The following is a 26,152-nucleotide window of genomic DNA, read 5'->3' as shown; positions in this document are numbered from 1 at the left end:
GGAGAAACATTGAGAGTGAGAGAAACATTGAGAGCGAGAGAAACAGTAAGACTGAGGGATACAGTGAGAGTGAGAGAAACAGTGAGAGTGAGAGAAAAAGTGAGAGTGGGAGTGGGAGAAACAGTGAGAGTGAGAGAAAAAGTGAGAGTGGGAGTGGGAGAAACAGTGAGAGTCATATAAACAGTGAGACCGCGAGAAAAATTGAGAGAGGGAGAAACAGTGAGAGTGAGAGAAAAAGTGAGAGTGGGAGTGGGAGAAACAGTGAGAGTCATATAAACAGTGAGACCGCGAGAAAAATTGAGAGAGGGAGAAACAGTGAGAGTGAGAGAAACAGTGAGAGTGAGAAAAAGATTGAGATTTGGAGAAACAGTGAGTGTGAGAGAAAAAGTGAGATTGGGAGAAACAGTGAGAGTGAGAGAAACAGTGAGAGTGAGAGGAACAGTGAGAGTGAGAGAAAAAGTGAGATTGGGAGAAAAAGTGAGATTGGGAGAAACAGTGAGAGTGAGAGAAACAGTGCGATTTGAAGGAATAGTGAGAGTGGGAGAAATAGTGAGAGTGGGAGAAACAGTGAGAGTGGGAGAATCAGTGAGAGTAGGAGAACAGTGAGAGTGATAGAAACAGTGAGAGTGAGAGAAACAGTGAGAGTGAGAGAAATGGTGACAGTGTGAGAAAAAGTGAGGTGGGAGAAATAGTGAGATTGGGAGATACAGTGAGAGTGGGAGATACAGTGAGAGTGGGTGAAAAAGTGAGAGTGAGAGAGACAGTGAGAGTGAGAGTGAGAGAAACATTGAGCGTTTGAGAAACTGTGAGAGTGAGAGATAGAGTGAGAGTTGGAGAAACAGTGAGAATGAGAGAAACAGTGAGAGCGTGAGAAACAGTGAGAGTGGGAGAAACAGTGAGAGTAGGAGAACAGTGAGAGTGAGAGAAACAGTGAGAGTGACAGTGGGAGAAACAGTGAGAGTGAGAGAAAAAGTGAGATTGGGAGAAACAGTGATATTGGGAGAAACAGTGCGAGTGAGAAAAGCAGTGCGAGTGAGAGAAACAGAGTGAGAGAAACAGTGAGAGTGGGAGTGGGAGTAACATTGAGAGTCATATAAACAGTGAGATTGAGAGAAAAAGTGAGGGAGGGAGAAACAGTGAGAGTGGGAGAACAGTGAGAGTGAGAGAAACAGTGAGAGTGAGAGAAATAGTGAGATTGTGAGAAAGAGTGGGTTTTGGGAGAAACAGTGAGAGGGAGAGAAACGGTGAGAGTGGGAGAAACAGTGAGAGTCAGAGAAACGGTGACAGTGAGAAAAACAGTGAGAGTCAGAGAAATAGTGAGAGTGAGAGTGGGAGAAACAGTGAGAGTGAGAGAAAGAGTGAGAGAGAGTGAAACAGTGAGAGTGAGATAAAAAGTGAGATTGGGAGGAACAGTGAGATTGGGAGAATGTGTGAGAGTGAGAGAATCAATGAGAGGGAGAGAAACTGTGAGAGTGAGAATGGGAGAAGCAGTGAGAGTGAAAGAAACAATGAGAGTGAGAGAAACAGTTTGAGTGAGAGAAACAGTGAGAGTGAGACAAAGAGTGAGAGTTGGAGAAACAGTGAGAATGAGAGAAACAGTGAGATTGGGAGAAACAGTGAGTTTGGGAGAAACAGTGAGAATAGGAGAACAGTGAGATTGATAGAAACAGTGAGAGTGACAGTGGGAGAAACAGTGAGAGTGAGAGAAACAGTGAGAGTGGGAGAAACAGTGAGAGTGGGAGAAACAGTGAGGGTGAGAAAAATAGTGAGAGGTAGAGAAACAGTGAGAGGTAGAGAAACAGTGAGAGTGGGAGAAACAGTGAGATTAGGAGAACAGTGAGAGTGGGAGAAACAGTGAGAGTGACAGTGCGAGAAACAGTGAGAGTGAGAGAAACAGTGAGAGTGAGAGAAACAGTGAGAGTGGGAGAAACAGTGAGAGCGAGAGAAAAAGTATGAGTGAGAGAAACAGTGAGATTAAGAGAAACAGAGTTAGTGGGAAAAGCAGTGAGAGTGGGAGATTGAGAGAAAACGTGAGATTGGGAGAATCAGTGAGAGACACACTGAGAGGGAGAGAAACAGTGAGAGTGGGAGAAACAGTGAGAGTCAGAGAAACAGTGAGAGCCAGAGAAACAGTGAGGTGGGAGAAATAGTGAGAGTGGGAGATGCAGTGAGAGTGGGAGATACAGTGAGATTGGGAGAAACAGTGAGAGTGAGAGAAACAGTGAGAGTGAGAGAAACAGTGAGAGTGAGATAAAAAGTGGGTTTGGGAGTAACAGTTAGATTGGGAAATGAGTGAAAGTGAGAGAATCAGTGAGAGGGAGAGCAACAGTGAGAGTGAGAGTGGGAGACACAGTGAGAGTGAGAGAAACAGTGAGAGTGAGAGATACAGTGAGATTGGGAGAAAAAGTGAGATTGGGAGAAACAGTGAGATTGGGAGAAAAAGTGAGAGTGAGAGAAACAGTGAGAGTGAAGAAACAGTGAGAGTAGGCGAACAGTGAGAGTGAGAGAAACAGTGAGAGTGACAGTGGGAGAAACAGTGAGAGTGAGAGAAACAGTGAGAGTGGGAGAACAGTGAGAGTGAGAGAAACAGTGAAATTGAGAGAAACAGTGATAGTAGGAGAAACAGCAAGAGTGAGAGGAACAGTGAGAGTGAGAGAAACAGTGAGAGTGGGAGAAACAGCAAGAGTGAGAGAAACAGTAAGAGTGAGAGAAACAGTGAGAGTGGGAGAAACAGTGAGAGTGGGAGAATCATTGAGAGTGGGAGAATCATTGAGAGTGGGAGAATCATTGAGAGTGGGAGAAACAGTGAGATTAGGAGAACAGTGAGAGTGAGAGAAACAGTGAGAGTGACAGTGCGAGAAACAGTGAGAGTGAGAGAAACAGTGAGAGTGGGAGAAACAGTGAGAGTGGGAGAAACAGTGAGGGTGAGAAAAAGAGTGAGAGGTAGAGAAACAGTGAGAGTGGGAGAAACAGTGAGATTAGGAGAACAGTTAGAGTGAGAGAAACAGTGAGAGTGACAGTGCGAGAAACAGAGTGAGAGAAACAGTGAGAGTGAGAGAAACAGTGAGATTAAGAGAAACAGAGTTAGTGGGAAAAGCAGTGAGAGTGGGAGAAACAGTGAGAGTGAGAGATAGAGTGAGAGTTGGAGAAACAGTGAGAATGAGAGAAACAGTGAGATTGGGAGAAACAGTGAGAGTAGGAGAACAGTGAGAGTGAGAGAAACAGTGAGAGTGACAGTGGGAGTAACAGTGAGATTGTGAGAAACAGTGAGAGTGGGAGAAACAGTGAGGGTGAGAGAAAGAGTGAGAGGGAAAGTTAGAGTGGGAGAAACAATGAGAGTGAGAGAAACAGTGAGATTGGGAGAAATAATGAGAGTGGGAGAAAAAGTGATATTGTGAGAAACAGTGATATTGGGAGAAACAGTGAGAATGAGAGAAACAGTGCGAGTGAGAGAAACAGTGAGAGTGAGAGAAACATTGCGAGTGAGAGAAACAGTGCGAGTGAGAGAAACAGTGAGAGTGAGAGAAACAGTGCGAGTGAGAGAAACAGTGAGAGTGGGAGAAACAGTGAGGGTGAGAAAAAGAGTGAGAGGTAGAGAAACAGTGAGAGTGGGAGAAACAGTGAGATTAGGAGAACAGTTAGAGTGAGAGAAACAGTGAGAGTGACAGTGCGAGAAACAGAGTGAGAGAAACAGTGAGAGTGAGAGAAACAGTGAGATTAAGAGAAACAGAGTTAGTGGGAAAAGCAGTGAGAGTGGGAGAAACAGTGAGAGTGAGAGATAGAGTGAGAGTTGGAGAAACAGTGAGAATGAGAGAAACAGTGAGATTGGGAGAAACAGTGAGAGTAGGAGAACAGTGAGAGTGAGAGAAACAGTGAGAGTGACAGTGGGAGAAACAGTGAGATTGAGAGAAACAGTGAGAGTGGGAGAAACAGTGAGGGTGAGAGAAAGAGTGAGAGGGAAAGTTAGAGTGGGAGAAACAATGAGAGTGAGAGAAACAGTGAGATTGGGAGAAATAATGAGAGTGGGAGAAAAAGTGATATTGTGAGAAACAGTGATATTGGGAGAAACAGTGAGAATGAGAGAAACAGTGCGAGTGAGAGAAACAGTGAGAGTGAGAGAAACATTGCGAGTGAGAGAAACAGTGCGAGTGAGAGAAACAGTGAGAGTGAGAGAAACAGTGCGAGTGAGAGAAACAGTGAGAGTGCGAGAAACAGTGAGAGTGAGAGTGGGAGAAACAGTGAGAGTAAGAGAAACAGTGTGAGTGAGAGAAACAGTGAGCGTTTGAGAAACAGTGAGAGTGAGAGAAAGATTGAGAGTGGGAGAAATAATGAGAGTGGGAGAAACAGTGAGAGTGATAGGAACAGCGAGAGTGAGAAAAACAGAGAGTGAGAGAAACAGTAAGAGTGAGAGTGAGAGAGAGTGAGAGTGAGTGAGAGTAATACTGACAAATTAATGAGGGTGAGAGAGACAGTGAGGGTGAGAGAGACAGTGCGAGTGAGAGAAACAAAGAGTGACAATGAGAGAAAATAGTGTGTGAGGAGAGAAAGAAAATGAGAGTGAGAGAAACAGTGAGAAAATCAGTGAGAGAATCAGTGAGACTGGAGAAACAGTGAGAATGAGAGAAATAGAGAGTGAGAGAAACAGTGAGAGTGAGAGAAACAGTGAGAGTGAGAGAAACAGTGAGAGTGAGAGAAACAGTGAGAGTGAGAGAAACAGAGAGAGTGAGAGAAAGAGTGAGAGTGAGAGAAACAGTGAGAGTGAGAGAAACAGAGTGAGAGAAACAGAGAGAGTGATAGAAACAGCGAGAGTGAGAGAAACAGTGTGAGCGAAACAGCGAGAGTGAGAGAAACAGTGAGAGTGAGAGAAACAGTGAGCGTGAGAAAATCAGAGAGTGAGAGAAACAGTGAGAGTGAGATAAACAGTGAGTGTGAGAAAATCAGTGAGAGAGTGAGAGAAACAGTGAGAATGGGAGAAACAGAGAGTGAGAGTAACTGAGTGAGAGTGAAACTGATAAATTAATGTGAGTGAGAAAGACAGTGCGAATGAGAGAAACAAAGTGAGAGTGAGAGAAAAAGTGAGCATGAGAAACATAGTAAGAATGAATCTGGGGAAGCATTAATAGTGAGAGAGACATAGTAAGAGTGAGACTGGAGAAATAGTGAGTGTGAGACTTAGAGAAAAGTGAGAATGAGAGAAACAGTTAAAGTGAGATCGAAAGAAACAGTGAGTGAGAGAAACAGTGAGAGTGAGATTGAAAGAAACAGAGTGAGAGAAACAGTGAGATTCAGAGTGAGAGAAAAAGGGTTAGAGTGGGATAAAAATGGTTAGAGTGAGAGAAACAGGGTTAGAGTGAGTGTGAGAGAAAAAAATGAGACTGAGAGAAAGAGAGAGAGAGAGTGAGAGGAAGAGTGAGAGTGACACAAACATTAATGAGAGTGAGAGAGACAGAGAGTGAGAGAAACAGAGAGAGTGAGAGAAACAGACTAAGAGTGAATCTGGAGAAATAGTGAGTGTGAGAGTGAGAGAACAGTGAGATTAAATGAAACAGAGTGACATTGAGACTGGAGAAACAATGAGAAAGTGAATGAGAGAAACAGGAAGAGTGAGAGAAACAGCGAGAGTGAGTGAAACAGCAAGAGTGAGAGCAACAGTGAGAGTGAGAGTGAGAGAAACAGAGAGAGAAACAGACTAAGGGTGAATCTGGAGAAAGACTGTGTGTGAGATTGAGAGAAACAATGAGAGTGGGAGAAACAGATTAAGAGTGAATCTGGAGAAATAATGAGTGTGAGAATGAGTGAACAGTGAGATTGAAAGAAACAGAGTAAGATTGAGACTGGAGAGTGAGAGAAACAGCAAGAATGAGAAAACCAGTGAGAGTGAGAGAACCAGTGAAAATGACAGAAACAGTAAGACTGAGAGAAAGAGAGTGAGCGAAACAGTGAGAGTGAAAGAAAAAGCTTGAGTGAGAGAAAAAGCTTGAGTGAGAGCAACAGCGAGAGTGAGAGAAACAGCGAGATTGAGAGGAACAGCTAGAGTGAGAGAAACGGAGAGTGCGAGAAACAGCGAGAGTGAGAGAAACAATAAGAATGAGAGAAACAGTGAGTGTGACAGAGAGTGAGAGTGAGACGAAGAGTGAGAGCAATACTGAAAAATTAATGAGCATGCGAGAGACAGTGTGAGTGAGAGAAAATAGTGTGTGAGATGAGAAACACAACGAGAGTGAGAGAAACAGTGAGAGTGAGAGAAACAGTGAGTTTGAGAGAAACAGTGAGAGTGAGAGAAACAGTGAGAGTGAGAGAAACAGTGAGTGTGAGAGAAACAGTGAGTGTGAGAGAAACAGTGAGTGTGAGAGAAACAGTGAGAGGGAGAGAAACAAGAGTGAGAGTGAGAGAAACAGTGAGAGAGAGAAACAGTGAGAGTGAAAGAAACAGTGTGAGAGTGAGAGAAACAGTGAGTTTGAGAGAAACAGTGAGAGGGAGAGAAACAGTGAGAGTGAAAGAAACAGTGAGAGTGAGAGAAACAGTGAGAGTGAAAGAAACAGTGTAAGTGTGAGAGAAACAGTGAGAGTGAAAGAAACAGTGTAAGTGTGAGAGAAACAGTGAGAGTGAAAGAAACAGTGAGAGTGAAAGAAACAGTGTAAGTGTGAGACTGGGGAAATAGTGAGTGTGAGAGTCAGAGAAACAGTGAGAGTGAGAGAAACAGTGAGAGTGAGAGAAACAGTGTAAGTGTGAGAGAAACAGTGAGAGTGAAAGAAACAGTGTAAGAGTGAAAGAAACAGTGTAAGTGTGAGAGAAACAGTGAGAGTGAAAGAAACAGTGTAAGTGTGAGACTGGGGAAATAGTGAGTGTGAGAGTCAGAGAAACAGTGAGAGTGAGAGAAACAGTGAGAGTGAGAGAAACAGTGAGAGTGAGAGAAACAGTGAGAGTGAGAGAAACAGTGAGAGTGAGAGAAACAGTGAGAGAGAGAGAGAAACAGTGAGAGTGAGAGAAAAAAATAAGAGTGAGAGAAACAGAGTAAGAGTAAGACTGGGGAAACAGTGAATGTGAGAGTGAGAGAAACAGTGAGAGTGAGAGAAACAGTGAGATGGCGAGAAACAGAGTAAGAGTGAATCTGGAGAAACAGTGAGTGTGAGAGTGAGAGAAACAGAGAGAGTGAGGCCATCAGTGAGAGTGAGAAAAACAGAGAGTGAGAGAAACAGAGTAAGAGTGAATCTGGAGAAACAGTGAGTGTGAAGTCATCAGTGAGAGTGAGAAAAACAGTGAGAGTGAGAAAAACTGTAAGAGTGAGAGAAACAGTGAGAAGGAGGGAAACAGAATAAGAGTGAATCTGGAGAAACAGTGAGAGTGGGAGAAACAGTGAGAGTGGGAGAAACAGTGAGAGGGAGAGAAACAAGAGTGAGAGTGAGAGAAACAGTGAGAGTGAAAGAAACAGTGTGAGAGAAACAGTGAGAGTGAAAGAAACAGTGTGAGAGAAACAGTGAGAGTGAGAAGAGAAACAACAACAAGAGTGAGAGAAACTGTGAAATGGGCAAATCAGTGAGAAAGTGTGAGAATCAGTGTGACTGGGGAAACTGTGAGAGTGAGAGAGGCAGTGAAAGTCTGAGAAACAGTGAGAGTGAGGCTGAAGAGACAGAGTGAGGCTGGAGAAACAGTAAGAGTGAGAGAAACAGTGAGAGTGGGACAGGAGGAACAGTGAGAGCTAGAGAAACAGTGAATGTGAGAGAAACAGTGAGAGTGAGAGAAACAGAATATGAGTGAGACTGAACTAGTGAGAGTGAAACAATGAGTGTGAGATAATCAGAGAGAGAGAGAGAAACAGTGAGAGGGAGGGAAACAGAGTAAGAGTGAGACGGCAGAAACAATGAGCACGAGAGTGAGAAAACCAGCAAGAGTGAGATGAGGGAAACAGTGAGATTGTGAGTTACAGAGAGTGTTAGAAACAGGGTAAGTGTGAGAGTGAGAGAGATAGTGCGAGTGAGAGAAACAGCATGAGTGAGAGTGAGATAAACAGGGAGATTTAGAGAAACAACAAGAGTGAGAGAAACAGAGAATCTGAGAGAAACAGTGAGAGAGAGAGAAACAGTGAGAGTGAAAGAAACAGTGTGAGTGTGAGAGAAACAGTGAGAGTGAGAGAAACAGAGTGAGAGAAACATACTGAGAGAAACAGAGCGAGAGTGAGAGAACCAGTGAGAGTGAGAGTGAGTGAGAATGTTGTTTCTCTCTTTTCTATTACTGCTGTGCTTTTACAAGGTTTTTTTTAACCCTTGGACTCTCATTGCTTTCTGTCTCTTTCCTACCAGGGGACATTGGTGGCCACATGGGCCTATTCATTGGAGCCAGTCTGCTGACCATCCTCGAAATCATTGATTATATCTATGAGGTGAGCTGCTCTCTCTCTCTCTCTTGTTGTTCCCCAATGGCTTATCGCTGAGTATTTATTTTCTTTACTCCATCATGGGATGTGGGCAGTGCTTGGGTGACCAGCCTTTATTGTCCATCCCTAATACCCCTCGAACGGAGTGACTTTCAGAGGCAGTTAACAGTCACCCACATTGGCTGGGGGTCTGGAGTCACATGTAGGCCAGACCAGGTGAGGTTGGCAGATTTCCCTCCCTAAAGGACATTAGTGACCCAGATGGGTCTTTGCAAAGGATAAAGTTGGTTTTATGGCTACGAGAACTGAGATTCGATTTCATTTCCACACTAATTAATTCAAATTAAAATCCACCAGCTGCCATGATGGGATTTAACTCATGTCCTCAGAGCTTTCACCGGACCAATGGAATTACCAGTTCAGTATCTTTACTACTGCCCCAAACTCTCCTCCTCCACCGCCCACAACCCCCTCCACCACTCTCTCCCCCTCCACCACACTCTCCTCCCTCCACCACCCTCTCCCCCTCCACCACCCTCTCCTCCCTCCACCACCCTCTCCTCCCTCCACCGCCCACAACCCCCTCCACCACCCTCTCCTCCCTCCACCACACTCTCCTCCCTCCACCACGCTCTCCTCCCTCCATCACCCTCTCCCCTTCCACCACACTCTCCTCCCTCCACCACACTCTCCTCCCTCCACCACACTCTCCTCCCTCCACCACACTCTCCTCCCTCCACCACCCTCTCCCCCTCCACCACACTCTCCTCCCTCCACCACGCTCTCCTCCCTCCATCACCCTCTCCCCTTCCACCACACTCTCCTCCCTCCACCACACTCTCCTCCCTCCACCACACTCTCCTCCCTCCACCACACTCTCCCCCTCCACCACACTCTCCTCCCTCCACCACCTTCTCCCCCTCCATCACCCTCTCCTCCCTCCACCACCTTCTCCCCCTCCATCACCCTCTCCCCTTCCACCACACTCTCCTCCCTCCACCACCCTCTCCCCCTCCACCACCCTCTCCTCCCTCCACCGCCCTCTCCTCCCTCCACCACACTCTCCTCCCTCCACCACCCTCTCCCCCTCCACCACCCTCTCCTCCTCCACCGCCCACAACCCCCTCCACCACACTCTCCCCCTCCACCACACTCTCCTCCCTCCACCACCCTCTCCCCCTCCACCACCCTCTCCTCCCTCCACCACCCTCTCCTCCCTCCACCGCCCACAACCCCCTCCACCACCCTCTCCTCCCTCCACCACACTCTCCTCCCTCCACCACACTCTCCCCCTCCACCACTCTCTCCCCCTCCACCACTCTCTCCCCCTCCACCACACTCTCCTCCCTCCACCACCCTCTCCCCCTCCACCACACTCTCCTCCCTCCACCACCCTCTCCCCCTCCACCGCCCACAACCCCCTCCACCACCCTCTCCTCCCTCCACCACACTCTCCTCCCTCCACCACCCTCTCCCCCTCCACCGCCCACAACCCCCTCCACCACTCTCTCCCCCTCCACCACACTCTCCTCCCTCCACCACCCTCTCCCCCTCCACCACACTCTCCTCCCTCCACCACCCTCTCCCCCTCCACCGCCCACAACCCCCTCCACCACCCTCTCCTCCCTCCACCACACTCTCCTCCCTCCACCACGCTCTCCTCCCTCCACCACCCTCTCCCCCTCCACCACCCTCTCCTCCCTCCATCACCTTCTCCCCCTCCACCACACTCTCCTCCCTCCACCACCCTCTCCCCCTCCACCACACTCTCCTCCCTCCACCACCCTCTCCCCCTCCACCACACTCTCCTCCCTCCACCACACTCTCCTCCCTCCACCACACTCTCCTCCCTCCACCACCCTCTCCCCCTCCACCACCCTCTCCTCCCTCCACCACCCTCTCCTCCCTCCACCGCCCACAACCCCCTCCACCACCCTCTCCTCCCTCCACCACACTCTCCTCCCTCCACCACACTCTCCCCCTCCACCACACTCTCCTCCCTCCACCACACTCTCCTCCCTCCACCACCCTCTCCCCCTCCACCACCCTCTCCTCCCTCCACCACCCTCTCCTCCCTCCACCGCCCACAACCCCCTCCACACACCTCTCCTCCTCCACCACACTCTCCTCCCTCCACCACACTCTCCTCCCTCCACCACCCCTCTCCCCCTCCACCCCCACCACCCCCTCCACCACCCTCTCCTCCCCTCCACCACACTCTCCTCCCTCCACCACACTCTCCTCCCTCCACCACACTCCTCCCCTCCACCACACTCTCCTCCTCCACCACACTCTCCTCCCTCCACCACACTCTCCCCCTCCACCACACTCTCCTCCCTCCACCACCCTCTCCTCCCTCCACCACCCTCTCCTCCCTCCACCACACTCTCCTCCCTCCACCACACTCTCCCCTCCACCACACTCTCCTCCCTCCACCACACTCTCCTCCTCCACCACACTCTCCTCCTCCACCACACTCTCCCCCTCCACCACACTCTCCTCCCTCCACCACCTTCTCCCCCTCCATCACCCTCTCCCCTTCCACCACACTCTCCTCCCTCCACCACCCTCTCCCCCTCCACCACCCTCTCCTCCCTCCACCGCCCTCTCCTCCCTCCACCACACTCTCCTCCCTCCACCACCCTCTCCCCCTCCACCACACTCTTCCCCTCCACCACACTCTCCTCCCTCCACCACCCTCTCCCCCTCCACCGCCCACAACCCCCTCCACCACCCTCTCCTCCCTCCACCACACTCTCCTCCCTCCACCACCCTCTCCCCCTCCACCACCCTCTTCTCCCTCCACCACCCTCTCCTCCCTCCACCACCTTCTCCCCCTCCACCACCCTCTCTCCCTCCATCACCCCATCCCCCTCCATCACCCTCTCCTCCTCCACCACCCTCTCCCCCTCCACCACAGTCGCCTCCCTCCATCACCCTCTCCTCCCTCCACCACCCTCTCCCCCTCCACCACCCTCTCCTCCCTCCATCACCCTCTCCTCCCTCCACCACCCTCTCCCCCTCCACCGCCCACAACCCCCTCCACCACACTCTCCTCCCTCCATCACCCTCTCCCCCTCCATCACCCTCTCCTCCTCCACCACACTCTCCTCCCTCCACCACCCTCTCCCCCTCCACCACCCTCTCCTCCCTCCACCACCCTCTCCTCCTCCACCACCCTCTCCTCCCTCCACCACCCTCTCCCCCTCCACCACCCTCTCCTCCCTCCACCACCCTCTCCCCCTCCACCACCCTCTCCTCCCTCCATCACCCTCTCCTCCCTCCACCGCCCACAACCCCCTCCACCACACTCTCCTCCCTCCACCACCCTCTCCTCCCTCCACCACCTTCTCCCCCTCCACCACCCTCTCCTCCTCCACCGCCCACAACCCCCTCCACCACACTCTCCCCTCCATCACCCCATCCCCCTCCACCACCCTCTCCCCCTCCACCACCCTCTCCTCCTCCACCGCCCACAACCCCCTCCACCACCCTCTCCTCCTCCACCACCCTCTCCTCCCTCCACCACCCTCTCCCCCTCCACCACCCTCTCCTCCTCCACCACCCTCTCCCCCTCCACCACCCTCTCCTCCTCCACCACACTCTCCCCTCCATCACCCCATCCCCCTCCACCACCCTCTCCCCCTCCACCACTCTCTCCCCCTCCACCACACTCTCCTCCCTCCACCACCCTCTCCCCCTCCACCACCCTCTCCTCCTCCACCGCCCACAACCCCCTCCACCACCCTCTCCCCCTCCACCACACTCTCCTCCCTCCACCACCCTCTCCCCCTCCACCACCCTCTCCTCCCTCCACCACCCTCTCCTCCTCCACCACCCTCTCCCCCTCCACCACACTCTCCCCTCCATCACCCCATCCCCCTCCACCACCCTCTCCCCCTCCACCACTCTCTCCCCCTCCACCACACTCTCCTCCCTCCACCACCCTCTCCCCCTCCACCACCCTCTCCTCCTCCACCGCCCACAACCCCCTCCACCACCCTCTCCCCCTCCACCACACGCTCCTCCCTCCACCCCCTCTCCTCCCTCAACCACCTCAACCCCCTCCATCAACCTCTCCTCCCTCAACCACCCTCTCCCCCTCCACCACCCTCTCCCCCTCCACCACCCTCTCCACCCTCCACCACTCTCTCCCCCTCCCTCACTCTCTCCACCCTCCATCACCCTCTCCCCCTCCACCACCCTCTCCTCCTCCACCGCCCACAACCCCCTCCACCACCCTCTCCCCCTCCACCACACGCTCCTCCCTCCACCCCCTCTCCTCCCTCAACCACCTCAACCCCCTCCATCAACCTCTCCTCCCTCCACCACCCTCTCCCCCTCCACCACCCTCTCCTCCCTCAACCACCCTCTCCCCCTCCACCACCCTCTCCCCCTCCACCACCCTCTCCACCCTCCACCACTCTCTCCCCCTCCCTCACTCTCTCCACCCTCCATCACCCTCTCCCCCTCCACCACCCTTTCTCCCTCCACCACTGTCTCCAATCCCCACCACCATCTCCCCCTCCACCCCCTCTCCTCCCTCAACCACCCCATCCCCCTCCATCAACCTCTCCCCCTCCACCACCCTCTCCCCCTCCACCACCCTCTCCCCCTCCATCAACCTCTCCCCCTCCACCACCCTCTCCTCCCTCCACCATCCACTCCCCTTCCGCCACTCTCTCCCCCTCCACCAGCCTCTCCTCCACCACCATCACCCCATCCATTACCATCTGCTCCCTCCAGCACACTCTCTCCCTCCACCACCCTCACCCACTCCATGACCCTGTCCCCCTCCACCACCCTCTTGCAGTCCATCACCCCCTCCACCCTCCACCAGCCCCTCCGTCCTCCATCACCATCTCCTCCCTCCACCACTCTCTCCCTCATCCATCACCTTCTCCCCCCTCCATCACCTCCTCATGCATCCACCACCCTCTTCCCTTTGGTGTTGGTGGAGGGAGAGTGTCTTCTGGGTGGGTGGTGTTGGGAAGGGAGAGTGTCTGGTAGGAGGGGATTTGGGGAAGGGAGAGTGTCTGGTGGGTGCGGTATTGGGGAAGGGAGAGTATGTGGTGGGGGGTGTTGAGGGAGGGTGTCTGATTGGGGGGTTGTTGGGGAAGGGACAGTGTCTGGGGGGTGGGTGGTGTTGGGAAGGGAGATTGTCTGGTAGGAGGGGAGTTGGGGAAGGGAGAGTGTCTGGTGGGGGGGCGGAATTGGTGAATGGACAGTGTCTGGGGTTGGAGGTATTTGGGTAGGAGAGTGTCTGGTGGGGAGGTGGTTTTCCGGAAGGGAGAGTGTCTGTTGGGGGTGGATTTGGGGAAGGGAAATTGTCGGTTGGGGGATGGTATTGGGGAAGGGAGTCTATCTGGTTGGGTTTGGCATTGCCGAAGGGAGAGTGTCTGGTCGGGGGGCGGAATTGGTGAATGTGTCTGGTGTTGGGGAAGAGAGAGTGTCTGGTGGGGGGGTGGTGTTGGGGAAGGGAGAGTGTCTGGTCGGGGGGCGGAATTGGTGAATGGACAGTGTCTGGGGTTGGGGGTGTTGGGGAAGAGAGAGTGTCTGTTGGGGGTTTTGGTGTTGGGGAAGGGAGATTGTCTGTTGGGGGTGGATTTGGGGAAGGGAGATTGTCGGGGGGGTGGAGATCGGGAAGGGAGAATGTATGGTGGGTGCGGTGTAGGGGAAGGGAGGGTATCTGGTGGGGTTGGTGTTGAGGGAGAGTGTCTGGTTGGGGGGGTGGTGTTGGGGAAGGGAGAGTGTCTGGTGTGGTATGGTGTTGGGGGAGATTGTCTGGTGGTGGATGGAGTTAGGTAAGGGAGTTTGTGTGGTGGGGGTTGTTGGGGAAGGGGGAGTGTCTGGTGGGGGGAATGTTGGGGAAGGGAGAGTGTCTGGTGGAGAGCGGAGTTGGGGAAGGGAGAGTGTCTGGTGGGGGATGGAGTTGGGGAAGGGAGAGTGTCTGGTGGGGGGAATGTTGGGGAAGGGAGAGTGTCTGGTGGGGAGCGGAGTTGGGGAAGGGAGAGTGTCTGGTGGAGGGGGGGTGTTGGGTAGGGAAAGTGTCTAGTGGCGGATGGAGTTAGGGAAGGGAGAGTGTCTGGTGGGGTGTGGTGTTGGGGAAGGGAGAGAGTCTGGTGGGGATGGTATTGGGGAAGTGAGAGTATGTGGTGGGGGTGGTATTGGGTAAGGGAGAGTGTCTGGTCGGTGGGGTGTTGAGGGAGAGTGTCTGGTGGGGTGTGGTGTTGGGGGAGAGTGTCTTGTGGGGTGTGGTGTTGGGGGAGAGTGTCTGGTGGGGTGTGGTGTTGGGGGAGAGTGTCTAGTGGCAGGTGGAGTTAGGGAAGGAAGATTGTTGGTAGGGGGGATGTTGGGGAAGGGGGAGTGTCTGGTGGGGGTGGTGTTGGGGAATGGACAGTGTCTGGTGGGGGTGGTGTTGAGGAAGGGTGAGTGTCTGGTGGGGGGGGTTGTTGAGGGAGAGTGTCGGGTGGGGTGTGGTGTTGGGGGAAAGTGTCTAGTGGCGGATGAAGTTAGGGAAGGGAGAATGTTTGGTGGAGGGGGTGGTGTTGGGTAAGGGAAAGTGTCTGATGGGAGTGGTTGTTGGGGAAGGGAGAGTGTCTGGTGCGTGGGTGTTGTTGGGGAATGGAGAGTGGTGGGGTGTGATTTTGGGGAAGGGAGAGTGTGTGGTGGGGGTGGTATTGGGTAAGGGAGAGTGTCTGGTTGGGGGGGTGTTGAGGGAGAGTGTCTGGTGGTGGGGGGTTGTTGGGGAAGGGAGATTGTCGGGGGGGGGGGTGGAGTTCGGGAAGGGAGAGTGTCTGGTGGGGGTGGTGTTGGGGAAGGGAGAGTGTCTGGTGGGGGGGTTGTTGGGGAAGGGAGAGTGTCTGGTGGGGGGGTTGTTGGGGAAGGGAGAGTGTCTGGTGGGGGGGTTGTTGGGGAATGGAGAGTGGTGGGCTGTGATTTTGGGGAAGGGAGAGTGTGTGGTGGGGGTGGTATTGGGTAAGGGAGAGTGTCTGGTTGGGGGGGTGTTGAGGGAGAGTGTCTGGTGGGGGTGGTGTTTGGGGAGAGTGTCTAGTGGTGGGTGGAGTTAGGGAAAGGAGACTGTTTGGTGGAGGGGGTGGTGTTGGGTAAGGGAAAGTGTCTGATGGGGGTGGGTTTGCGGAAGGGAGATTGTCGAGGGGTGGTGGAATTCAGGAAGCGAGAGTGCCTTGGGGGTGTGGTGTTGGGGAACGGAGATTGTCGGGGGGGGTGGAGTTGGGGAAGGGAGAGTGTCTGTAGTGGGGGTTGGTGGGGAAGGGAGAGTGTCTAGTTGGGGGTGGAATTGGTGAAGGGACAGTGTCTGGGGTTGGGGTGTTGAGAAAGGGTGAGTGTCTGGTGGGGGGTGTTGGGGAAGGAAGAGTGTCTGGTGGGGGGATGGTGCTGGGGAAGGGAGAGTGTCTGGTGGGGGGATGGTGTTGGGAAGGGAGAGTGTCTGGTGGGGGGGGGGCTGCTGGAGAAGGGAGAGCGTCTGGTGGTGTTGGTTGGTGGTGTTGGGGAATGGAGAGTGTCTGGTTGGGTTTGGCATTGCCGAAGGGAGAGTGTCTGGTGGGGGGGGGGGGGTTGTTGGGGAAGGGAGATTGTCGGGGGGGGGTGGAGTTCGGGAAGGGAGAGTGTCTGGTGGGGGGGTTGTTGGGGAAGGGAGAGTGTCTGGTGCGTGGGTGTTGTTGGGGAATGGAGAGTGGTGGGGTGTGATTTTGGGGAAGGGAGAGTGTGTGGTGGGGGTGGTATTGGGTAAGGGAGAGTGTCTGGTGGGGGGGGTGTTGAGGGAGAGTGTCTGGTGGTGGGGGGTTGTTGGGGAAGGGAGATTGTCGGGGGGGGGGTGGAGTTCGGGAAGGGAGAGTGTCTGGTGGGGGTGGTGTTGGGTAAGGGAAAGTGTCTAATGGGGGTGGGTTTGCGGAAGGGAGATTGTCGAGGGGGGGTGGAATTCAGGAAGCGAGAGTGCCTTGGGGGTGTGGTGTTGGGGAAGGGAGATTGTCGGGGGGGGTGGAGTTGGGGAAGGGAGAGTGTCTGGTGGGGGGGTTGTTGGGGAAGGGAGAGTGTCTGGTGGGGGGGTTGTTGGGGAAGGGAGAGTGTCTGGTGCGTGGGTGTTGTTGGGGAATGGAGAGTGGTGGGGTGTGATTTTGGGGAAGGGAGAGTGTGTGGTGGGGGTGGTATTGGGTAAGGGAGAGTGTCTGTTTGGGGGGGTGTTGAGGGAGAGTGTCTGGTGGTGGGGGGTTGTTGGGGAAGGGAGATTGTCGGGGGGGGTGGAGTTGGGGAAGGGAGAGTGTCTGTAGTGGGGGTTGGTGAGGAAGGGAGAGTGTCTAGTTGGGGGTGGAATTGGTGAAGGGACAGTGTCTGGGTTTGGGGTTTTGGGGAAGGGTGAGTGTCTGGTGGGGGGTGTTGGGGAAGGAAGAGTGTCTTGTGGGTGGTTGGTTTTGGGGAAGGTAGAGTGTCTGGTGGGTGGTTGGTGTTGGGGAAGGGAGAGTGTCTGGTGGGGGGGCTGCTGGAGAAGGGAGAGTGTCTGGGGTTGGGCTATTGGGGAAGGGTGAGCGTCTGGTGGGTGTTGTTGGGGAAGGAAGAGTGTCTTGTGGGGGGATGGTGTTGGGGAAGGGAGAGTGTCCGGTGGGGGGGATGTTGGGGAAGGGAGAGCGGGGAGTGGTTGGTGGTGTTGGGGAAAGGAGAGTGTCAGGTGGGGGGTGTTGGGGAAGGAAGAGTGTCTGGTCGGGGGGGTGATGGAGAAGGGAAAGTGTCTGCTGGAGAAGGGAGAGTGTCTGGTGGGAGGGGGTTGGTGGTGTTGGGGAATGGAGAGTGTCTGGTTGGGTTTGGCATTGCCGAAGAGAGAGTGTCTGGTGGGGGGGGTGTTGGGGAAGGGGGAGTGTCTGTTGGGGGGGGTGGTGTAGGGGAAGGGAGAGTGTCTGGTGGGGGTGGTGTAGGGGAAGGGAGAGTGTCTGGGGAGGGGTTGGTGGTGTTGGGGAAGGGAGAGTGTCTGGTTGGGTCTGGCACTGCCTAAGGGCAAGTGTCTGGTGGGGGGGTTGTTGGGGAAGGGAGATTGTTGTGGGGGGGGCGGGTGGAGTTGCGGAAGGGAGATTGTCTGGTGGTGGGGGTGGAGTTGGGGAAGGGAGATTGTCGGGGGGGGCGGTGTTGATGGGGAAGGGAGAGTGTCTGGAGTGGGGGCTGGTGGTGTTGGGGAAGAGAAACTGTCTGTTTGGGTTTGGCATTGCCGAAGGGAGAGTGTCTGGTTGGGTGGGGTTGTTGGGGAAGGGAGAGTGTCTAGTTGGGGGTGGAATTGGTGAAGGGACAGTGTCTGGGGTTGGGGGTGTTGGGGAATGGAGAGTGTCTAGTTGGGGGTGGTATTGGTGAAGGGACAGTGTCTGGGGTTGGGGGTGTAGGGGTAGGGAGAGTGTCTGGTGGGGTTTGTGGTGTTGGGGTAGGGAGAGTGTCTGATGGGGGTGGAGTTGGTGAAGGGACATTGTCGGGGGGCCGCAGTTCGGGAAGCGAGAGTGTCTGATGGGGGGTGGAGTTCGGGAAGAGAGAGTGTCTGGGGGGTGGGTGGAGTTGGGGAAGGGAGAGTGTCTGGTGTGGGGAAGGGAGAGTGTCTGGTGGGGGAGTTGTTGGGGAAGGGAGAGTGTCTGGAGGGTGGGTGGTGTTGGGGAATGGAGAGTGTCTGGTGGGGTGTGATATTGGGGAAGGGAGAGTGTCTGGTGGGGGTGGTATTGGGGAATGGAGATTGTCTGGTCGGGGTGGTGTTGAGGGAGAGTGTCTGGTGGTGGGGTGATTTTGGGGAAGGGAGAGAGTCTGGTGGGGATGGTATTGGGGAAGTGAGAGTATGTGGTGGGGGTGGTATTGGGGAAGGGAGAGTGTCTGGTGGGGGTGGTATTGGGGAATGGAGATTGTCTGGTCGGGGTGGTGTTGGGGGAGAGTGTCTGGTGGTGGGGTGATTTTGAGGAAGGGAGAGAGTCTGGTGGGGATGGTATTGGGGAAGTGAGAGTGTGTGGTGGGGGTGGTATTGGGTAAGGGAGAGTGTCTGGTGGGGGGGGTGTTGAGGGAGAGTGTCTGGTGGGGTGTGGTGTTGGGGGAGAGTGTCTAGTGGCAGGTGGAGTTAGGGAAGGAAGATTGTTGGTGGGGGGGATGTTGGGGAAGGGAGATTGTGGTGGGGGTGGTATTCGGGAAGGGAGAGTTTGTGCTGGGGGGTGGTGTTGAGGGAGAGTGTTTGGTTGGGGGGGATGTTGAGGGAGAGTGTCTGGTGGGGGGGTGTTGAGGGAGAGTGTCTGGTGGGTGTGGTATTCGGGGAGAGTGTCTAGTGGTGGGTGGAGTTAGGAAAGGGAGATTGTTTGGTGGGGGTGGAGTTAGGGAATGGAGAGTGTTTGGTGGGGGGTGGAGTTAGGGAAGGGAGGGTGTCTGGTTGGGGGGGGTGTTGGTGAATGGAGAGTGTCTGGTGGGGGGCTGTTGGGGAAGGGAGAGTGTCTGGTGGGGGGTGGAATTGGTAAAGGGAGAGTGTCTGGGGTTGGGGGTGTTGCCGAAGGGAGAGTTTCTGGTGGGGGGTGGTTTTGAGGAAGTTGGCTGGGTTGTGTTGACTGAATAAATATTTCTTTTTGTTCTGTAGCTACTTCGGAATAAACTTCGGCAGGTGCTCAACCCTCATCGTCGCAGCCCCACTGACACCCAGAACAGTATAGCTACCCTCGTACTGGACGACCTCAAATTTGTGAGTATCTGAAGAACGAAGTTACTGATCCTCTGACAGTGCAGCACTCCCTCAGTACAGACCCTCCGACAGTGCAGCACTCCCTCAGTACTGACCCTCTGACAGTGCAGCACTCCCTCAGTACTGACCTTCTGGCAGTGCAGCACTCCCTCAGTACTGACCCTTTGACAGTGCTGCACTCCCTCAGTACTGACCCTCCTGACAGTGCAACACTCTCTTAGTACTCACCCTCTGACTGCAGCACTCCCTCAGTACTGACCCTCTGACAGTGCAACACTCCCTCAGTACTCACCCTCTGACTGTGCAGCACTGACCCTCTGACAGTGCAACACTCCCTCAGTGCTCACCCTCTGACAGTGCAGCACTCCCTCAGTACTGACCCTCTGACTGTGCAGCACTGACCCTCTGACAGTGCAGCACTCCCTCAGTACTGACCCTCTGACTGTGCAGCACTCCCTCAGTGCTCACCCTCTGACTGTGCAGCACTCCCTCAGTACTGACCCTCTGACAGTGCAGCACTCCCTCAGTACTGACCCTCTGACAGTGCAACACTCCCTCAGTGCTCACCCTCTGACTGTGCAGCACTCCCTCAGTACTGACCCTCTGACTGTGCAGCACTCCCTCAGTACTGACCCTCTGACAGTGCAACACTCCCTCAGTGCTCACCCTCTGACAGTGCAGCACTCCCTCAGTACTGACCCTCTGACAATGCATCACTCCCTCAGTACTGACCCTCTGACAGTGCAGCACTCCCTCAGTACTGACCCTCTGACTATGCAGCACTCCCTCAGTACTGACCCTCTGACAGTGCAGCACTCCCTCAGTACTGACCCTCTGACTGTGCAGCACTCCCTCAGTACTCACCCTTTGATACTGGGTCTATTCAGCTGAGGCACCATGGCTGATTGTCTATCTCCAGATTGATTAAAGCAAGGATTAAAAGCTGGTTGCTGTAGAAACACATGTAGCACTTGAGTCGGGCAACATGAATTTGTAATCTTACTGACGCACCTTTCACTGTGTTTCTGGATTTGCGAGCTGTTTTTTACCAGAAATATCTGCATGTCTTTGTGTCCACAGAGCTCGTGTGAGTCAATGAGATGCAATCCTGAAGGTATGGCCATCTCCAGCAACACTCTGCGCCGCCCAGCTCAGCACAGACTGCCCTTTGAGGACTTTGCTTGTTGAGTGCAAGCAGGGATGTTATATCCTTGTATCCCTCTCACCCTCTTCCCTCCTTCCCTGTCTCCTCTGAATACTCTTTGAACAGAGAGCCAGTGCATACCTGAATACTCCAACTACCATAAACCCCTCAGCAGCAGAAACACAAGCCAAAGCCTTGCACAATATTCGTCAATATTTCTGACTACAAACCTCTTTCATTGGACTTATTTAGTTTCTGTTGTAACCTTCTGTATTCATAATATTTCCTTGGCACTGGAATCTGTCTATTTCTCTTCATCTGTCTTTTTTTTATTAAACTGAGAATGAAATGATTGTACTTTAGCTGATATTACTTGTTGAGTTTGAGGTGTTTGCAGACCCTGTGGGAATGCCCTGTTCTCAGCCTAGCACGTAGCAGAGCTTATTAGAGATGAATTACATTCCTATTGGTGGGCCCTGATTGTACAATATTTAAACTAAAGGCTAGCTGTAAAAACTCCTTAGCAGTGAAGTGGAACGCACCCAATGATGTGGCTGCTCGACTGAAATGCTGGAGAATTGAGAATAGAAACAGTGTTGAGCTGGAGTGAGAGAAATGATCTGAATTCTCTCGACATGTGGCAGCTGTTAGGAGTGAATTCTTAGCGATCACAGTCTCAGCTGTGTGAATATTGGATTAGCAAATACACAGACGTCACTGTGAGTCCGTGCCAATCGAATCCTTGTTTAGCCCTCTTCCTGTGCTCAACCAATTCCACATTCTCACCACTCTCTGGGTAAGGGAGTTTTTCCTGATTTCCTTATTGGATTTATTAGTGACTATCTCATATTTCTGGCTCTCGTTCTGATCCCCGCAGCCCCACTTACCCCAACCCCCCTACAGCCCTCCCAACAAGTAGAAACATCTTTTGTACCTCAAAGGCCTTCATAATCTTAAAGACCCTACCCTGTCACCACTCAGCACACTCGCTTCTTGGGAAGAGTCTTGGTCTGCTCGATTTTCTTGTTTGTGATGTATTGGCTGACCATGAACAGGCGTCTAGACTGCTGACCCTTCAATCCACTGACAGAAAAGTGGCATACAGGGAGTCTGCTCCCGATCAGCTGAACACAGAATGGGCAGACGAGTGGCAGGTGGAGTTGAATACAGGCAAGTGTGAGGTGATCCATTTTAGCAGAAGGTACAGGCAGAGGCAGTATAGTCTGAATGACACAGCTCTAAAGAGAGTGCAGGGTCAGAGGGATCTGGGGGTACATGTGCATCGATCTTTGAAGGTGGCAGGACATATTGAGAGAGTGTTTAACAAAGGATATGGGATCTTGGGCTTCATCAATAAAGGCATTGAGAACAAAACAGGGAAGTTATGCTGAACCTTTTTAAAACTCTGGTTAGGGCCCAATTAGAGTATCGTGTCCGTTTCTGGTCACCACAGTTTAGGAAGGATGTGAGGGTCCTCCAGAGGGTGCAGAAGAACTGACCCTGACACCTGTGTACTCAGCAATCCGAATCCAGAACTGTTACGTTCAGTCACTCTAGTCCAATTTTCCTATTGTCACTGTTCCTGCTCTCTCCAACATAACCCCTGCACCGGTCTATATCAACCTGGAGCATGGACACTTCAAATAAGCAGGCAGGACCATACTTACACAAGGGCACAATCCAACCTCAATACTCAGCGCAGCATCTGCGGAGAGGAACACAGTTAACGTTTCAAGTCCACATGACTCTTCAACAGAACTAAGGAGAAATAGGAAAGGGGTGAAATATAAGCTGGTTTAAGGGGGACGGAGGGTGTTGAGATAAGAGAGCTGGATAGAGGGCCAGTGATAGGTGGAGATAACCAAAAGATATCACAGACAAAAGGACAAAAAGGTGTTGAAGGTGGTGATATTATCTAAAGGACTATACTAATTAAGGGTAGAAAGCAGGACGAGCAAGGTACAGATAGTGGGGGTGGGGTGGGGGGAAGGACATGTCTTCCTTCTTCCTTAACCGAGGTTTTCCACCCACGGTCGTTGACAGGGCCCTCAACCGTGTCCGGCCCACCTCCCGCGCATCCGCCCTCACGCCTTCTCCTCCCTCCCAGAAACATGATAGGGTCCCCCTTGTCCTCACTTATCACCCCACCAGCCTCCGCATTCAAAGGATCATCCTCCGCCATTTCCGCCAACTCCAGCATGATGCCACCACCAAATACATCTTCCCTTCACCCTCCCACCCAGCGGCATTCCGCAGGGATTGTTCCCTCCGGGTCACCCTGGTCCACTCCTCCATCACCCCCTACTCCTCAACCCCCTCCCACAGCACCTTCCCATGCAACCGCAAAAGATGCAATACCTACCCCTTTACTTCCCCCTACTCACCGTCCAAGGGCCCAAACACTCCTTTCAAGTGAAGCAGCATTTCACTTGCACTTCCCTCAATTTAGTCTACTTCATTCGCTGCTCCCAACGCGGTTTCCTCTACATTGGAGAGACCAAACACAGACTGGGTGACCGCTTTGCAGAACACCTGCGGTCTGTCCACAAGCATGACCCAGACCTCCCTGTCGCTTGCTATTTCAACACTCCACCCTGCTCTCATGCCCACATGTCTGTCCTTGGCTTGCTGCATTGTTCCAATGAAGCTCAACGCAAACTGGAGGAACAGCAACTCATCTTCCGACTAGGCACTTTACAGCCTTCCAGACTGAATATTGAGTTCAACAACTTCAGATCATGAACTCTCTCCTCCATCCCCACCCCCTTTCTGATTTTCCCCCTCCTTTTTGTTTTTTCCAATAATTTAGATATATTTTTCTTTTCCCACCTATTTCCATTATCTTTAAATGTATTTCCATCCATTTTTTTATCTCTACCTTTTAGCCTATTTCAATCCCTTCCCCCCACCCCACCCCCACTAGGTCTATCTGTACCTTGCTCGTCCTGCTTTCTACCCTTAATTAGCACATTCCTTAGATAATATCAGCACCTTCAACACCTCTTTGTCCTTTTGTCTGTGACATCTTTTGGTTATCTCCACCTATCACTGGCCCTCTCTCCATCCTACTTGGCCCACTCCCCCTTAAACCAGCTCATATTTCACCTCTCTTCTATTCTTACTTAGTTCTGTCGAAGAGTCATCCGGACTCGAAACGTTAACTGTGTTCCGCTCTGCAGATGCTGTCAGACCGGCTGAGTTTTTCCAGGTATTTTTGTTTTTGTTTTGGATTTCCAGCATCTGCAGTTTTTTGCTTTTATCTCAACACTCAGGGCTCATATATCCATATACATTGCTTTTCAGACATCCATTCCTAGGACATGTTGCACTAAATATTTTCCATACTCGACACAGCCTGCATGATCCATGTTTTGTTTACACTGAGCTCACCAACTTCTACACAATCTGTTAGAATTCTTTGAGGATGTAATGAGTAGGTTAGACAAAGGAGAGCCAATGGATGTTATCTACTTGGACTTCCAGAAGGCCTTTGACAAGGTGCCGCACAGGATGCTGCTCAGTAAGATAAGAGCCCATGGTGTTAGAGGCAAGGTACTAGCATGGATAGAAGATTGGCTGTCTGGCAGGAGGCAGAGAGTGGGGATAAGGGGGTCCTTCTCAGGATGGCGGCCGGTGACTAGTGGAGTTCCGCAGGTGTCAGTGTTGGGACCACAACTTTTCACTTTATACATTAATGATCTAGATGAAGGAACTGAGGGCATCCTGGCTAAGTTTGCAGATGATACAAAGATAGGTGGAGGGACAGGTAGTATTGAGGAGGCGGGGAGGCTGCAGAAGGATTTGGACAGGTTAGGAGAATGGACAAAGAAGTGGCAGATGGAATACAACATGGGGAAGTGTGAGGTCATGCACTTTGGTAGGAAGAATAGAGACAGACTATTTTCTAAATGGGGAGAGAGTTCAGAAATCTGGAGTGCAAAGGGACTTGGGAATCCTAGTCCAGGATTCTCTTAAGGTTAACTTGCAGGTTGAGTCGGTAGTTAGGAAGACAAATGCAATGTTGGCATTTATTTAGAGAGGACTAGAATATGAAAGCAGGGATGTGCTGCTGAGGCTTTATAAGGCTCTGGTCAGACCACATTTAGAATATTGTGAGCAATTTTGGGCCCCGTATCTCAGGAAGGATGTGCTGGCCCTGGAGAGGGTCCAGAGGAGGTTCACGAGAATGATCCCAGGAATGAAAGGCTTAACATATGAGGAACGTTTGAGGACTCTGGGTCTATACTCAGTGGAGTTTAAAAGGATGAGGGGGGATCCAATTGAAACTTAAAGAATACTGAGAGGCCTGGATAGAGTGGACGTGGGGTAGATGTTTCCATTAGTAGGAGAGACTAGGACCCGAGGGCACAGCCTCAGAGTAAAGGGAAGACCTTTTAGAACAGAGATGAGGAGAAACTTCTTTAGCCAGAGAGTGGTGAATCTATGGGATTCATTACCACAGAAGGCTGTGGAGGCCAGGTCACTGAGTGTATTTAAGACCGAGATAGATAGGTTCTTGATTGGTAAAGGGTCAAAGGTTATGGGGAGAAGGCGGGAGAATGGGGTTGAGAAACTTATCAGCCATGATTGAATGGCGGAGCAGACTCGATGGGCTGAATGGCCTAATTTCTGCTCCTATGTCTTATGGTCTTACACATTGAATTTCTGTTTTCCACTGAGAGACCAGAGAGCAGCTTATACTAGATCTGATATTGTGCAATGAGACAAGACTAATTAATAACATCATAGTGAAGGCACCCCCAGTTAGCAGGTCTCATCAAATTGGAAAATAGCAGATGTGACTCCTCTACCCAAGAAAGGAGGGAGACAGAAAGGAGGAACCTCCAGGCCAGTTAGCCTAGCATCTGTCATAAGGAAATTGCTGGAACTTATTGTTATGGAGGTTATAATGGGGCACTTAGAAAATCTCAATGTAATCAAGCAGAGTTAACATTGTTTTGTGAAAGAGAAATAGAGTCATAGAGGTCTACAGCACAGAAAAAGGCCCTTCAGCCCATCGAGCCTGCGCCAGTCAAACAAGTACGTAACTATTCTAATCCCAAATTCCTGCACTAGGCCCATAGCCTCCCTTGCCTCACTCAACAACCTGGGATACATTTTATCCTGTCCTGGAGATTTATCTACTTTAAGCCTGCCAGATCACTTAGAACCTCCTCCCTTTCTATGTTAATTTCAATTATATCACAGCTCTTCTGTCTTATTTCCATACCCACATCGTCCCTCTCACTTGTGAACACTGACACAAAGTATTTGTTTAGAAACCTACCTACATCTTCCGGCTCCACACACAAATTACCACTATGGTCCTTAATGGGCCCTACTCTTTCCCTAGTTATCCTCTTACTCTTAATGTACTTGTAAAATAACTTTGGCTTTTTCTTTATTTTACCTGCCAATGATTTTTCATGCCCCTTTTTGCTCTCCTAATTTCCTTTTTAAGTTTCCCCCCCCCCCCCTACACATTCTATACTCCTCTAGGGCTTCCACTGTTTTGAGCCCTCGGTATCTGCTATAAGCCTCCCTTTTCTCTTTATCCAATCCTGTATATCGCTCAACATCCAGGGTTCCCTGGATTTGTTGGTCCCACCCTTTGTTCTTACTGGAATATGTTGGTCCTGTACTCTCCCTATTTCCTTCTTGAATGAGTCCCACTGCTCTGATGCAGATTTACCTAAGGGTAGCTGTTCCCAGTCCACTCTGGCCAAATCATATCTGAATAATGTTTGACTAATTTATTGGAGTTGTTTGAGAAAGTAACAAACAACATAAAGGGGAACCTGTAGATGTGCTGTACTTATAATTCCAGAAGGCATTTGACAATGGCATTTTATTATGCAAAATAAGAGTTCATGGCTTTGGGAATAACATATTAGCAAGGATACAGGATTGATTTGCTAACAGGAAATAAAGA

The 26,152-nt window shown here is 52.0% G+C and overlaps 1 protein-coding gene across 1 annotated transcript in view; it reads left to right on the top strand.

Moving 5' to 3' along the window:
- Positions 1–20,264, top strand: part of asic4a (acid-sensing (proton-gated) ion channel family member 4a) — a 754,228-nt gene extending 733,964 nt beyond the window's left edge. Inside the window, exons 13-15 of the mRNA XM_041201177.1 lie at positions 8,301–8,380; positions 18,975–19,076; positions 20,157–20,264. Of these exons, the coding sequence (XP_041057111.1) occupies positions 8,301–8,380; positions 18,975–19,076; positions 20,157–20,264 (290 nt within the window). The remainder of the gene's footprint in view (positions 1–8,300; positions 8,381–18,974; positions 19,077–20,156) is intronic.
- The last annotated feature ends 5,888 nt before the right edge of the window (positions 20,265–26,152 follow it).

Source organism: Carcharodon carcharias, chromosome 12, assembly GCF_017639515.1.
Source record: "Carcharodon carcharias isolate sCarCar2 chromosome 12, sCarCar2.pri, whole genome shotgun sequence".
Taxonomy (NCBI): domain Eukaryota; kingdom Metazoa; phylum Chordata; class Chondrichthyes; order Lamniformes; family Lamnidae; genus Carcharodon; species Carcharodon carcharias.
The sequence above is the reverse complement of the archived record's forward strand: the minus strand, read 5'-3'. Positions and strand labels throughout refer to the sequence as shown.